At 44.8% G+C, this 16,703-nt stretch overlaps 1 protein-coding gene across 1 annotated transcript in view; it reads right to left on the bottom strand.

The window, feature by feature from the left end:
* The window catches only part of PHF20 (PHD finger protein 20), a 177,819-nt gene that overhangs the window by 116,015 nt on the left and 45,101 nt on the right, over window positions 1-16,703 (bottom strand). The window contains exons 7-11 of the mRNA XM_033962633.1: window positions 13,902-14,009; window positions 12,928-13,128; window positions 3,035-3,202; window positions 2,225-2,500; window positions 9-86 (exon numbers count right to left, since the gene is read on the bottom strand). Coding sequence (XP_033818524.1) covers window positions 9-86; window positions 2,225-2,500; window positions 3,035-3,202; window positions 12,928-13,128; window positions 13,902-14,009 — 831 coding nt within the window. The remainder of the gene's footprint in view (window positions 1-8; window positions 87-2,224; window positions 2,501-3,034; window positions 3,203-12,927; window positions 13,129-13,901; window positions 14,010-16,703) is intronic.

Here is a 16,703-nt window from a genome sequence, read left to right as displayed (position 1 = left end):
CAACTTACCTGCTGGCACCCCCAAATAAATGCAGGAGAAAATACCCTGGTTCTGAGGAGCAGGGGTCCCTGTAACTAACACTGGAGCTGGCAAAAGGGAAACAGGCATAGACTTTTTAACTAAGTAAGCCTGATAAAGCATATTCACAAATTCTAGGGAAAACCCATCCTCCATGGTGGAAGCCAACCCCTGCACACCAGTTTTGGACTGTTTGGGGGATTTGTGAGATGTCTCGCCAGAGGCACGCTTGCATTTCGACTAAACATCGCCAGCACTCCCCAGAGTCCTCCAACACCATTTTTGCAGAAATCGGGGCAGAAGGCACAAGAAGACCCTCCTTGGAGATCGAAGGTACTGAATCTGGGCAAGCCTCGCACCCCTCACAGGCCGCAGCGCACATGGAACACGGCTGCACTTCCGACAGCCATCCACCGCAAATGAGGCATGAACCCATCCCATCTGTCCAGGGGAGGCCATCTATGAAGTTTTCTTGCAAAAACAAAACTTGGAAATATGAAAAATATGTTGCAATCTAAATCGGGAAAAATCCAAGATGGTTGCCACAGATGCCAATTTTGAAGAAAAATAGCCCAGAAAAAAAAAAAAATCACAGAAAACCTCAAAAAAAGGCGATTTGGGGATTTTAGATATGGGGAGGGGTAGGGCATGCCAGGAAGCCACCCAAAACCCCCTTTTTAAGACCCCCCAAATCGCTGATTCAGGCTGTCAGCCTGTACTCACTGTGACATGTGCTGAATGAGAGACACTGCAACATCTTACAGGGAGATCCTTTGCCTCAGTGAACTGGAAATCTGGATTTCAGATCTTCTGAATGTCCCATCAGCCTGACCACCACAGCTGGAGACCTCCGCCACCCTCCGACATGTTGTGCAGATGCCTGGCAGAGGAACACAGTCTGGCTCCGATCTCAGGCATGCCTACTTGGAACCGCTCAGCTTGCGCTCTATCTACTAGCGGATGAACCTGGGGTGAGTTAGCTCCCAAGGGAACTGTCCCTGAGCCACATTCTGATGTGCAGGCTGTCCAGGGGGCTTACTGATAAGCAGGGAACCCCCTAGAAGCAGATTTTCTCCAAAGGTCTGCAATCTCCCACAGTCAAGGATGTCCACGCAGGGAACCTCCATTGGCTCTCTAAGCTATATGCCTTGCTGGTATCAGTGGCAAGGTTACAGCTGAGGCACCTCTAGAAAAATTTTGAGGAGGTGGTTGAAATGGGGGAAGGGACTCGACCCATCAAGTGTGACACCCCCGAGGTTGGACAGACCCCTGAAAGGGTCCCCTCCAAGCTCAGTCCGGCACCAGATAGGGACAAGAAGGCCACTAAACAAATTCCAACAGCCCTACACTAAACCAGGGAAGACTGCAACAGCTTACCACCACCTGCTGGAGACTGACAGCAGACTAGAGTGTATTAGGGACTGCACAGCCCCCTTGTACTACAGCCAAAAGTTTATGTCTCAGTCTCCAACTGCTGGTCATAGTGAGCTATTACCCATCAGTGAGCTGTGCTGGTCTGGAGAGATGCTGAAGAATACATGAAATTAAACACAAGTAGAAAAGATCAGCTCCTACAGCCTGGCTTGTAAGAAGAATGACTGATGCAATGGCACAGTGATGAGGGGGAGGGGTTTAAGTCTCTGAAATTTTGAGGCTTCCTACAAAGTCCTGGTGGGTACAGGGAAAATAACCCACTGGTCCTGGAATAAAGTGGGATTGTACAAGAAATACAGATCTCTTGATGAACTTTTAAACCAACTCTGATTTCAGAATTCAAGTTGGTGGAATGAAGGTAGAGTAGGTATGACTTTGAAGTGCAGCAGTGTGCTGACAAATTCAATTTTGTCTTAATTGCATAACAAAAATATTTAAAAGGTGAAAAGATGTGGTGGACTGATTAAAATGTTACAAGCAGGTACTTTGCCCACTAGTGACCAATAACTACAACAAAGGGCTTTTGAAGCAATGAAATGAGTTATACTGCAAGTGGCCCAAGCTGTTTTGGGATCATTTATTTTATACTTCGTCAATATTCATTATGTTAATTGCAATCAAAATACTGAATTTTTTTTTTTTTTTTGCACAGTTTCATTGTTCCTGTCTTGTGAAGTTTTAATGACTCTTTTTAATATAGGCATAAAACAAAAGCTATTTTTGTCGTAATGAAATTATACCCCATATCTCCAATGATCTCTCTCATACTTACACAAGGACTCAGAAGTGGTCCGTCTCCTCTTTGGACTTTCCCGATTGGTCTTTTCAGAAGTTGAAGAACCTCTTGTTTGGATGTTTCTTGGTACTGGCTTCTGTTCTTGCTCTGCTGTTTTCTCCAATCCATGGAAGTATTTCATATGGTAGAACAGGAGCTTAGCTTTGCGAAAGAATTTTGAACAATCCATATATTTGCACTTAAACTTGTTTTGGTCTAGGTCAGCTGGTTCTTCTGGTTTAAGTTCATTCAACTTCTTCAATGCATTTGTTACTGCAAGGATAAAAACAGCAGGACTTATATGTACTAAGATTTCAAGCCTCTACTATTAAAGTCAACAGCTGCAGTTAGCAAAGCTGGTCAAACACATTGCATTAGAAAAACAGATGTAAGTTCAATACCATCTTTACTCTAAAAATGTTTTCAAGATAGCAATCATAAGAGAATGCATTTCAATAGAATGCAGACTCACAAAACAATCACAGATATAGCATAATACAAAAATTCAATTCATTTATTCAAATAGTCTTGTATATATTTCCAATATTCTATCCAAACACAAAGACTGGCTCATTTTAACATGATTAAGGAATTATACTTTTCAAACTGCTCTCCTCTTCGTCTCCTTGCCCTATCACAGACACAAAGGAAGCCAACACATACAAGAGAAAACATACAGAAGAACAGAAGAAATACACACATACAGTGGCTGGAAAAAGGTCCACAAACCACGCTCTGCATGTTTACCCCACATCTTTGTTTAAAGACATAACTGAATTATTCAGTTTGCATTATGTAAATGCTAACCTGTGACAGCAGGAACCTCTTGCAGCTGTGCTGGGGTCTTGTTCTCTACACTCTCTTCCTGAGAAGGGTCATTTTTGGCGAGTTCTCTGGTCTCAGGGAGAAGAGGTGACTGCTGGGCTTCCTCCAGTGAACTTGGCAGCATTGGCTTCACAGGGCTTTGCTGAACTTCTTAAAAAAATATGGACATTTATGGTATTACCCAACAATAATACATATATACTTACCTATCTACTGAGTCTTTGCTGGAAACAAATTTCTGAACAAGGGAAAGACCATCAAAATCTGTTTAATCTATGCCCCTATTCTCTTTTCTGTGAATACATTGGAAAGCATGCTTTGATCTTTAAAGAAATTTATCTATCATGATTTACAAGAAATACATAAAAAACAGATATTATGCTGCCTCTATCAGCCAAGAGTGTACCCACATGGGCACACTTCTTATGATCTTTGCTCCATCACAAGTCATTATAAAATAAGGGGTCCAGAAGTGAAAGTTCAGATGGGCACGAGACCTCAGAAAACTTGTCTGAAGTAACAAAGGATTTGCCTAGTGGTTCAGCAGCAGTCTGAATATCAGGAGAATCAGGGTTGGGCACATCACTTCATCCTCTGTTGCCCTGAGTTCAAACAAACTGTTAGCCCTCCTGGGGCATGAATTTAACTTGCCTTCAATGAAAAAAACATGAGCTTAACCCAAAGAGAGGATTAAGTAGAGATAGGTCTCAAAAAACGGAGGGGAAGAACAGAAAGAGGCAAATGAGAGAATTTGAGACGAGTTACAGTTTTTGGCAAGAGGAACAGATCTGAGTTTGGTAGGGAAGGACAAAAAGGAGAAATTAAGTCCTTACCTGCTAATTTTCTTTTTTTTAGTCCCTCCAGACCGGCACAGAAATGGATGGGTTTACGCTCCTCTACCAGCAGGTGGCGACTGAGATACTAACTTCTGGCTTTAATACAAGTGGGCTGTGCAGTCCCTATTACAATCAGTCTTAATGAATAGCCAAACAGAAAACAACTAGGCTGAAACAGTAACATCCCAACTCCACACACACATGGAGAAGACAAAGGAAAAATCATTGTTGGATCCTGATTAGAACAAGAACCTTTTAGAAACATCCCACAGTTCGCCAGCTAAACCAAATGTCACTGCTCTGTTAAACTCTCCAACAATCCAAAACAACCAACTCCCGCAGAAAAACCCATATTCTTCACAAAACAAATACTGAACAAAACGACAGAGCGGGGTCTGTGCCGGTGTGGAGGGACTAAAAAAGAAAATTAGCAGGTAAGGAACTAATTTCTCCTTCTTTAGCATCCCTCCATACTGACACAGAAATGGATGGGATGTACCAAAGCAGTACCCATGATGGGTGGGACTCCCAAAGGGCCGCCACAAGGACACACTCACCAAACATAGTGACCAGACGGGCTCAAATGCGCCTGTGCGTCCCGACATGCTCGAACATCCATATGGTAGTGCCGAACAAAGGAATGAAGAGAAGACCAAACCGCAGCTTTACAGAGGTACCAGAGAAGATTCAGCCCAAGAAGCTGCTTGACCCCGAGTGGAATGAGCTTTGAGAAATTCCAGAACAGGCTTCTTCTGGAGAAGGTATGCCGAAGCGATAGCCTCTTTGATCCAGTGCACAATGATAGCCTTGGAAGACAAAAGAGACCTGGATCGAACATTGGAAAATGTCCCCAAGTCAGAAGATTGGGCAAAACTCTGGGTAAGAGCGAACAAGAAAAGGACCTGGGTGCTGTCAAGGGAGGTCTGCTGTCTCCCTGGAGCCAGGATTCGTGACGTCACCACCTGTCTCGATAAACTACTAAAACCTAATGACCATTTCCCTATGCTTCTTATCCATGTAGGTACAAACGACACTGCAAGGAACACCTCAGAGAACATACCCGATGACTTCAGAGCCCTGGGTAGGAAGCTGAAGCAAACAGGTGCACAGGTGGTCTTCTCATCCATCCTCCCAGTTAGAGACAGAGGAAGAGCCAGGGAAGAACGCATCCAACGTACCAACGAGTGGCTTCGCAACTGGTGCATAGAGATGAACTTTGGATTCCTGGACCATGGAAAGACACTCCAGGGACTGCAGGGACCGGACGGACTTCACCTGACCAGAAGAGGTAAAAACGTACTTGGACACCGTCTAGCCCGCCTACTTCGCAGGGCTTTAAACTAGGTAAGTTGGGGGAGGGTATCCACTCACATTCCAGAGCAGTAAGGAATCATCCGGGGGAGGCGAGACACAACCACCCTTCTGAATCCAAGGTAAGCACCCATAATACGCATGACAGCCCTAGCAAACACAAGGGATGGAGGGCCATGTATGTCAATGCACACAGTTTAGGCAATAAAATTCTGCAATTGGAGACCGAGATAGTGAATGCCGACCTAGATGTGGTTGCGATATCCGAGACCTGGTTCACGGACTCTCATGGGTGGGATATGGCCATACCGGGTTACAATTTACTTCGTCGAGACAGAGAGGGCAGGTTAGGCGGAGGGGTAGCGCTATACATTAAAGAAGGCATCAAAACTACCAGAATCACGGACGTTAAGTACACCGGGGAATCCCTCTGGGTGAACCTGGCCAGAGGGAGAGAAAAATGCCTGTATCTTGGTGTGGTATATAGACCTCCAAGACAACCAGAAGACAAAGACACGGAACTAATCGAAGACATAGAAAATATCGCTCTACGGGGGGACGTTGTACTAATGGGAGACTTCAATATGCCGGACGTAGACTGGAGCACACCTTCAGCAACAACCAGCGGCAGCAAGAGGCTATTAGCCTCCATAAGAGGAGCACGCCTCAATCAAATGGTAATGGAGCCCACTAGGGCCCAAACGATCCTTGACCTAGTACTCACCAATGGGGAAAGCGTCTCAGAAGTCTTCGTGGGAGATAAGCTAGCCTCCAGCGATCATAACATGGTATGGTTCCACCTGAGGAAAGGTTTCCATAGATCAAACACTAAAACAAAGGTACTCAACTTCCGAGGAACGGACTTTGCACGCATGGGAGTCTTCGTCCATCAGGCGCTCCAGGTCCAAACTGAGACAGGGAATGTGGAGGATATGTGGTCATCCCTGAAATCTGTCATACACGAGGCAACCGGCCGTTACATAAAATCATCACACAAACGGCGAAGAAAAGACAAACCCCAGTGGTTCACCGCAGAGATCTCACGTCTCGTTAAGGAGAAGAAAAACACATTTGCTTCCTTCAAACGCACGGGGAAAAGCGAAGATCAACTGCTACACAGGATCAAGTCCACAGAGGTCAAAACGGCAGTCAGGGAGGCCAAACTTCGAGTGGAAGAAACTCCAGCAAACAACATTAAGAAAGGGGACAAATCCTTTTTCCGGTATATCAGTGACAGGAAAAAAAACACAAACGGGATAGTACGCCTGAAAAAAACGGACGGGAATTACGCAGAATCGGATCCCGAAAAGGCCGAACTACTAAACGAATACTTCTGCTCGGTCTTCACCTGCGAGGCGCCAGGGTCCGGCCCTCAATTGAAGCCACAGTCAAACACAAAAGATCCGTTTCGGAATTTTAAATTCACACCCAGCGGGGTTTACCTTGAGCTAACAAAACTCAAGGTGGACAAAGCCATGGGACCGGACAATCTGCACCCCAGAGTGCTCAGGGAGTTAGGTGATGTCCTGGCAGAACCGTTAACCGTGCTCTTCAATCTCTCACTGAGTACAGGGACAGTCCCCTTGGACTGGAAAACAGCTAACGTCGTTCCTCTACACAAAAAGGGTTGCAGGACAGAGGCTGCAAATTACAGACCGGTGAGTCTGACATCGATAGTATGCAAACTCATGGAAACACTGATCAAACGCCAATTGGACACGGTCTTGGACGAAGGGAATCTACGGGACCCCAATCAACATGGATTCACCAAGGGTAGGTCCTGCCAATCAAACCTCATCAACTTCTTTGACTGGGTAACAAAAAGACTGGACGAAGGAGATTCACTAGACATAGTGTACCTGGACTTCAGTAAAGCTTTTGACAGCGTCCCACACCGCAGACTGTTAAACAAGATGAAATCGATGGGGTTAGGAGAGACTCTGACGGCATGGGTCAATGATTGGCTGAGTGGCAGACTTCAGAGGGTGATGGTTAACGGTACTTTCTCTGAGACATCGGAGGTGACCAGCGGGGTGCCGCAGGGCTCGGTCTTGGGTCCACTCCTCTTCAACATATTCATAGGAGATCTGACTCAAGGGCTTCAAGGTAAAGTAACATTATTCGCCGACGACGCCAAACTATGTAATATGGTAAGCGAGGACAATCTAGAAGATATTATGGCGCAGGACCTGCGTACATTGGAATGCTGGTCCTCAACCTGGCAGCTGGGCTTCAATGCTGGAAAGTGTAAGGTCATGCACCTGGGTAGCAGAAACCCATGCAGAACTTATACCTTGAACGGGGAGACCTTGACCAGCACTACAGCAGAACGAGATTTAGGAGTAATCATTAGTGCAGACATGAAATCTGCCAATCAGGTGGAGAAGGCTTCCTCAAGGGCAAGACAGATGCTGGGTTGCATCCGTAGAAGTTTCGTCAGCAGAAAGCCTGCAGTCATAATGCCATTATACAGGACCATGGTGAGACCTCATCTGGAATACTGCGTGCAATTCTGGAGGCCACATTATCGCAAAGACATGCAGAGGGTCGAGTCGGTCCAAAGGATGGCCACCAGAATGGTCTCAGGGCTTAAAGGTCTCTCGTACGAGGCAAGACTAAACAATTTGCAGCTCTACACTCTCGAGGAACGCAGGGAGAGGGGAGACATGATTGAGACGTTTAAATACGTCACCGGACATATAGAAGTGGAAGATAACATTTTCCTTCTCAGAGGCCCCTCAACCACAAGGGGGCACCCGCTCAAACTCAAGGGCGGAAAATTTCACGGCGACACCAGAAAGTATTTCTTCACGGAGCGAGTGATTGATCAATGGAACAAGCTTCCAGTACAGGTGATCGAGGCCAGCAGCGTGCCAGATTTTAAGAATGGGACGCCCATGTGGGATCCCTAAGTGGGTCAGGGTAAAACATTGTATAGTATTAAGGGGAGGGTCTATAGAGTGGGCAGACTTGATGGGCCTTGGCCCTTTTCTGCCGTCATCTTTCTATGTTTCTATGTTTCTACTGATAGATAGGACCCTGAAACTATCGGCACAATGTGCGGCAGTGGCAAAGAAAGCAAATAGAATGTTAGGCATGATAAAGAAAGGAATCACGAGTAGATCGGAGAAAGTTATAATGCTGCTTTATAGGGCAATGGTCAGACTACACTTGGAATACTGTGTCCAACATTGCTCCCAACCTAAAGAAGGATATAAAACTGTTGGAGAGGGTGCAGAGACGAGCAATGAAGCTAATAAAAGGTATGGAGAAATAAAAGGTATGGAGGAATACGAGGAATGACTTAAGAGACTGGGATTGTTCTCCCTTGAGAAAAGGAGACTGCGAGGGGATATGATCGAGACTTTCAAAATACTGAAAGGAATCGACAAAATAGAGCAGGAAAAAAAATTATTTACAATGTCCAATGTGACACGGAGAAGAGGACATGGACTGAAGCTAAGGGGGGACAAGTCCAGGATAAATATCAGGAAGTTCTGCTTCACACGAGTGGTGGAAACTTGGAATGCTCTCCCTGAGGAGGTTATTGCGGAATCCACCGTTCTAGGATTTAAAAGCAAACTAGATGCACATCTCCTTATGAGAGGCATAGAGGGATATGGGTGACTAAAATTATGCCAGGTGTACACCTGGCTGGGCCTCCGTGTGTGCGGATCGCCAGACCTGATGAACCAAAGGTCTGATCCGGAGATGGCAGTTCTTACGTTATCTGCCACTAGCAAATGAATCAGATCTGCTTACCATGGGTGCCGGGCCAGTCCGGAGCCACAAGAACGTGGCCAGCATGCTGGGCAATCTGAAGAACTTTCCTAGAGGCCAGGGAGGAAAGACATACAGCAGGCCATCTGTCGGCCAAGCCTGCACCAGTGCATCCAGCCCCTCAGCCTGGCAATCCCTGCGTCGACTGAAGAACCTTGGCACTTTGGCGTTGATACTCATGGTCATGAGATCCATGATTGGCCATTACACGCAGCCACCCGAAGCTGGGTCTCCCTTGAGGCAGCCGGAACATTCTGTGCACCCACCAGCCACATCCACCGCTTGGTGCCCACATAACACACACTTGTTCTGCTTTCTTGAAGCACTCAATGAATGTGCTAAAAACCCAAGTACAATAATGGCGGCCTTTTATCTCGCGTCTTTTTTTTTTTTTTTTTTTACGTCTCACAGCTCACCAGCTGTATCAAGAGACCCCACAGGTACTCTAAACTGTAGTCTGTGCCGAATAAGTGGCCAGGAGTACAGCTAAGGCTCCTCTAAATTCAGAAAACTGGGGAGGTGGGGGAAATGGGGGGAGGGACACAACCCTTCTGAGTGTGGCATCCCAAGGTCGGTAGGATCTCCAAGCTATGTCCAGACAGCAAAAGGGACAAGAAAGATTCCCCAAATTAGATCCAACAGGCCAAAAACAAACCTCAGCATAGACTGCACAATCTTACCACTCCACCTGCTGGAGACTGAGAAAAGACTGAGTGTAATAGGGATTGCACAGCCCACTTGTACTGTAGCCAAAAGTTAGAGTCTCAGTCTCCACCTGCTGGCAGAGGAGTGTAAATCCATCCATTTCTGTGCTGGTCTGGAGGGACGCTAAAGAAGATTCGGGTTCAATACAGGAAAGGAAGATAGGTAGTAGGGATTTGGCAAAGTAGTGATAGAGAAATGTTCAGTGAAATTTACACTTACTTAAACTGATCAGAGAGAATTAAAGAGCAAAAACGTGGGTTATATCCCCTGTCAGGACATAGAAAAAAAAGGCCCAAAACTGATTTATTTCCTTGAGAAAAGTCTGCTGCTGCTTATGTCTAAACTAAACTAAACTAAGCCTTAAGTTTATATACCGCATCATCTCCACAGAAGTGGAGCTCGACACGGTTTACAAAGCTTAAAAAATAAGAAGAGAGGGGAGAAGGGTTTACAAAAGCATATAAAAAGAGGGGATGTAGACAGAAGGAGAGAAAGTTATATAGGTTTTCAGTTGTTTTCGGAATAGTTGGAAGGAACCCAGGTTCCGCAGCGGGACAGTGAGATCGTTCCAAAGGCCCGTGATTTTGGAGAGGAGGTATTTTCCCAGTTTACCTGCATGGAGGATGCCGTGTAGAGAGGGGAAGGATAGTTTATGTCTGTGGGCTGATCTGGTGGTGGCAGGCGTCTGGGCGAGGAAGGATAGATGGATTAGGGTCGGAAGGATGCCGTGAATGATCTTGAAAGCTAGGCAGGAACATTTGAAATGAATTCTGGAAAGTACTGGGAGCCAGTGAAGATTGGTAAATAGTGGGGAGACGTGATCAGATTTGCGTTTAGCAAAAATCAGCTTGGCCGCAGTATTCTGGATAGGCTGGAGTCTGCGGAGACTTTTTTTAGTTAGGCACAAATAGATGGCATTATAATAATCGAGTTTGGATAGGCTGATGGATTGTACAAGGACGGGGAAATGTTTTTGGTGAAAGTAGGATCTAACTTTCCTCAGCATGTGGAGGCTGAAGTAACAAGATTTTGCCAAGGAATTCAGGTGATCGTTGAGGGAAAGGGAGGAGTCGATGGTGATGCCGAGGACCTTGCTTGAGAACTCAAGGTGCAGAGCAGGGCCTGTGGGTAGAGTGAAGAGGGTGGGCAGGTGTCAATAGCCACCAACCTAGAATTAAAAGACAATATTCTACCCCAAGCACACCTACTGCCTTCACAAGAGGCAACACCATATTACTGTGTCTCAATTTGATCACTATGCTTTCACTGGATGGGTTTCAAATTCATCTGGGGCCATGCCAGACTAGTCCAGACAAGCAGAAAGTACCAAATCTCCACCCAGATGGAGAAGAAAGAGGACTTTAGCATCGAGTGCTTAGTCTTCTCCATATCTGCACTTTAATTCCCCAACATGAGTACTATCTCCACTTCAGCTGTCCTAAACCACAACTCTCCACCCAGCCTAAAAGGCTTATCTCTGTGCTGCAAAATAAACAAAAAAGACAGATTCCAGATGTGCCAAACAAACAAACAAAAAAGAGAGATTCCAGATCCATTCCTTGCCAGAAACAACTATGAAAACCACTTGCTTAGGCTTCTTCTAGCTTCCTTAGAGGGACAGTAGCCTTGACCCTCTACTAATGGAAATAACCTTAAGTATGCAAACTGGGAGATGCGAATGTGGATCTGCAACCAAGGTATTATTTTCTCTCTGAAGTAGGGATGGACAACATTGTACTTGAAGGTCACAGCCCAGATGAGTTTTCAGGATGTCCCTAATGAATATGTATGCGATCTATCTCTATGCACTGCCTCAGTTGTATGCAAATGGATCTCATGCATGTTCATTGGGGACATCCTGAAAACCTGACTTTGTTGTGGCCCTTGGATTGATTTTGCTCACTCCTGCTCTGAAGACTAAAAGCAAAAAACAAAAGGAATTGACCCCAAAAGCAGCAGAAAGGACTGTCCTCAGGATAGATGTGGAAACAAAGAGATCTGTAACACCATTTTCTTCCGAGACAAGAAGGTTCCCCATACTTCAGAAGGAGGGATGGACTAAGTTCCATTTAGAGCTCCACACCTGCAAGACCCAGCCAGAAACTTCTCTCCTACTCTGATTGCCTCTCTTATTGTTAGTTTTGGGAAATCTTAATGGGTTTCAAGCAAAAGGAACCAGGCCTGAACTTATTTTATTTTTTATTGAGCTATTAGCATTATTGATACAAGTTGGTGTATCAACACATTGTGACGTGGAGCTTGAAAGCTTACTTTACATCATACAAGAACTGTGATGTACCAGTGGCTTAATGGCACTGCAACCTGGCTCAATATGCCCACCATGTGGGGGGTCAGAGGATGAGTCTGTGTAAACTCCTCTTTAATGGGCCTATTAATGTGATTTGTTGCATATGTTTAAGCTAACAAGACTTCTGTACCACAGGACAAAAAGCCCATGATTTGTATCTCAATAATTAAGACATGCAAAGCTAGCAAATCATCCATTTTAGCCCATCTAGAACCAATGACACCAACCCTATATAAGATGGGGTTTTCTGGACACTAGCCAGTTGAAGGAGGCGGCCTCCAACCCAGCAGAGGGCCCAGAAAGATGTGCCACCAAGAGACAGTTCATACTCAAGGGGAAGCCTTGAGGATCTCTTCCCAGGTCATGGTAAGATACTTCCATTTAGAGAAAGATACAGATATGTTGTAATACCATTTAACAGACACCTTGAGAGAAACATGCAAAAGTGAAGGTAAGGCTGTGTGTTTGTAGTAGAAAAGATGGGCCTACTATCCCTAGCAGTCATTCCAAAACTGGAGGTAAATTTTTACCATGGTGTACTACTCTTGTAGATGAGAGTTTAGAGACTGTTGTGATCAATAGTGCCAAGTTTCAGCTACTTCTGCTAGGCATTGCCCTCCTTGAAAGCTGAAGTTGCATTTGTGAAACCCGCTTCACAAAACATATAAATCAAATCATTAATGCACTTAACTGTTCTGTGCAAAAGTTGCACAACCTGGCTTTTCTCCATTACACTCAGTTGTTCATCGTTACATTAGTTTTCACCTAAAATTCTTCATTTGAATAGCATGGACATTTGATGCACTACAGACTGGATGAGGAAAAACTCCTATCGTGTAAAATCCTCACTATATGAAGAGACAGACTTATTTTAAAACTTAAACACTACTAAAAAATAGCTACGATTCTTACTAGAACACTTTTCATGTCCCTACCTTCTTCTGGCTCCACTGCACTGGGAGAAGCATCTTTGACCACTTCAGTCTCAGCAGAACACACAGGAACCAAGAGAGTTTCATGATTTCGCTCACATGACGGCTCCGAGGACTGCTTTATCTGCTCTCTCTCACTATCACTTGCACAGTTATTTGACTCTCTCTCACTTGGAACATGGCTTTCAATTTTGGTTTCTTGGTCTGATGAAAGATGAACAACACATTTAAAAATTTAACATGATAGCACTCACTATACGAGGGCTGTTCAAAAAGTATCAAGACCATAATTTTTCTTGTGTAAACAAATAAAGCTAGGGAGGCGTGGTTTGGTGCACATAGGTAGGCGACCCTAATGCACATGCTTGCTTGAATTTTGCTGGCCTACATTGTACGCGTCTCCTGTTGACCTAGGGAGACGTTTACTGCTGCCTAAGGCTACTTCCGGGTCAAACCACGCCTAACCTTAGGTGAGCGTAGATGGGCTTATGCAGCTCCCAAGGCTCCCGGAGGTGCCTCCAATGTAGGTGGCCTGCCTCGGGAGGGGTTTTTTTTTAGAAAATGTGCGTTCCGATTGACTGGTTAGGCAGCAGTTGGCCGCCTACAATCAGGATGTCATTTATAGAATCCAGGCCTTAGTCTCTTGCTGCTATATTGAAAGATCCTTCTGACCCATGTTTAGATTGTCTCTTACACAAAAGATGACTATCAAGCTACATAAATATTATGAAAGGAATTCTCTCTGAATGTCAGGTAACTTTAAACCCACTCATCCCCCCCTCCTCGCACACACAATTATTCCTAATTCTGGCAATTTGAATAAAGCCTGAGTTTATTTTATGTTTCAATTTTCTATTTCAATTTTGATTTAGAATGCATCTTTTCAGTAGTAGGTGAAGGGAAGTTATTATCCATAGTTTCCCAGAGCATGTTACAAGCCAACAAACAGCACGTTTCAAACATAGTAAAATACTGACTCAAGGGTTTCTCAAGGCGCAATCGTTTTGAGTGGACGTCTGTTCCAATGGATATTTTCCGTCTTCTTAATTCTAATGTTATCGGCTGCAAAGTTTGAGATGCTGTATCTGAAAAGACAAAAAGTAGTGGTTAAGCATAAAAGCCTCAAACTTTTCTCCACTTCTGTACTCTAATGCCTATAGCATTGGAAAAAGTCTTGGATCTAAAGGCTGCAATTGCAGACCCCGACTTGGATAAGTTGGCAGTTACAGAGACATGACTGAAAGAGAACTCTGACCAAGATATAGTTATACTGAGCTATAATTTATTAAGGAAGGACAGGGGAGGAGGAGTGCCACTTATATGTTTAAAGATTATCAAAGCAACAAAATTACAGGACTTAGGTTGTAAGGAGGTGGTACTGTGGGTTATTCTTGAAAGAGGGAAAAGAAAGCACAGTTACTTACGGTAACAGGTGTTATCCAGGGACAGCAGGCAGCTATTCTCACAGGTTGGTGACATCATCCATGGAGCCCGGATGCGGACAACCTCACAAGCAGACTTCCTTGAAGAAATCCAGAAGTTTTGAGTCTGCCGCACAGTGCATGCGCAAGTGCCTTCCCACCCAGCACAGGGCGTGTCTCCTCAGTTCAGATAGCTAGCAGAGAAGCCAACCAGGGGAGGTGGATGGGTTGTGAGAATAGCTGCCTGCTGTCCCTGGATAACACCTGTTACGGTAAGTAACTGTGCTTTATCCCAGGACAAGCAGGCAGCCTATTCTCACATGTGGGTGACCTCCAAGCTAACCAGAATGGGATGGTGAGAGTATTGGCAATTCAGGAGAATAAATTTTGTAACACTGCCTGGCCGAAATGGCCATCCCGTCTGGAGAAAGCATCCAGACAATAATGAGAGGTGAAAGTATGAACCCAGAACCAGGTAGCAGCTTTGCAAATTTCCTCAATAGGAGTGGATCTGAGGAAAGCTACAGAAGCCGCCAGGGCTCTGACTGTGGGCTGTGACTCGATTCTGTAGATGCAGTCCAGCCTGAGCATAGCAGAAAGAGATACAAGCAGCCATCCAGTTGGAGATGGTTCGCTTAGAAACTGGATGTCCCAACTTGTTCAGATCGAAGGAGACAAAAAGTGGAGGAGCAGATCTGTGTGCTTTGGTGCATTCTAAGTAGAAGGCCAAAGCATGCTTACAGTCCAGGGTGTGAAGAGCAGATTCTCCAGGATGAGAATGAGGCCTTGGAAAAAACACTGGAAGTACAATGGACTGATCGAGATGAAATTCTGAAACCACTTTATGTAAGAATTTAGGATGAGTACGGAGGACCACATTGTCATGATGGAAAACTGTGAAAGGTGGATCAGCAACTAAAGCTTGCAGCTCACTGACTCTTCGAGCAGATGCGAGGGCAATGAGAAACACCACTTTCCAAGTGAGATATTTCAGATGAGCCGTATCCATTGGTTCAAAAGGAGGTTTCATCAATTGAGCATGAACAACATTGAGATCCCAAACCACTGGATGAGGTTTGACATTGAAAAGTCCTTTCATAAATCTGGAAACCACAGGATGAGCAAAAAGGGGTTTCCCTTCGATAGGCTGAAGGAAAGTAGCAATTGCACTAAGATGGACTCGAATGGATGTACACTTGAGGCCAGAGGTAGACAAGCGCAGAAGATAATCCAAGACGGAAGACAAGGAGGCACCTCGAGACTGCTTGTCATGAGAGATGCACCACGTAGAAAATCTAGTCCATTTTGTAGGTAGCATTGTCTAATGGCAGGCTTTCTGGAAGCCTCTAAAATGTCCCAAACAGGTTGAGAAAACTGAAGAGGAGTTATGTTGAGAGGTACCAAGCTGTCAGGTGTAGAGACTGCAGGTTAGGATGAAGAAGAGATCCTTGACTCTGTGTAAGCAGAGATGGAAAAACTGGTAGAAGGTATGGCTCCCTGCTGCTGAGCTGAAGTAGAAGGGAGAACCAGGGTTGCCTGGGCCACCGAGGAGCTATTAGAATGATGGTGACATGATCGTTCTTTTTTTTTTATATATAATTTCTTTATTCATTTTTAAACTTACATCAAGTGTACAGTAAATATCAACCAAATATAATACAACATCACTTGAAAAATTTTCAATATCATACACCAAGAAGATTTAACCCCCACCCCCCTCCCAAATTCATATACAACTAATATATACCACATAAAATAATATCTTACGACAATCATCTATATATTCTTAATGGAAAAACAAGAAATCCCCCCCCCCAAATCCACATGTGTATTAAGATTAGGAAAAGTGTAACTTATTCATTACTGTAATTTAATAAAGGTCCCCACACATCCTTAAATTTATTGGCTGTTCAAAAAGGGCATGATCGTTCTTGAGCTTGACAAGAGTCTTGAGAATGAGAGGGAATGGAGGGAACGCATAGAGGAAGAGATTCGCCCTTTCCAGAAGGAAAGCATCTGCCTCGAGGCGATGAGGAGAGTATATCCTGGAGCAGAACTGAGGCAGTTTGTGGTTGTGGGAAGACGCAACGAGATCTATTTGAGGAGTTCCCCACTGAGAAAAAATGTGATGAAGAGGTGAGGAATTGAGTGTCCATTTATGAGGTTGCAGAAGACGACTCAATTTGTCTGACAAACAGTTTTTCTCTCCTTGAATGTAGACTGCTTTCAGGAAGGTGTTGTGATGGATTGCCCAGTCCCACACCCTTTGAGCTTCCTTACAAAGAGGGGGAGATCCTGTTCCTCCCTGCTTGTTGACTTAGTACATGGCTACTTGATTGTCTGTCCGAATAAGGACTA

This window comes from Geotrypetes seraphini, chromosome 11, assembly GCF_902459505.1.
Source record: "Geotrypetes seraphini chromosome 11, aGeoSer1.1, whole genome shotgun sequence".
Classification (NCBI taxonomy): Eukaryota; Metazoa; Chordata; class Amphibia; order Gymnophiona; family Dermophiidae; genus Geotrypetes; species Geotrypetes seraphini.
This window is presented reverse-complemented; position numbering and strand designations above follow the sequence as displayed.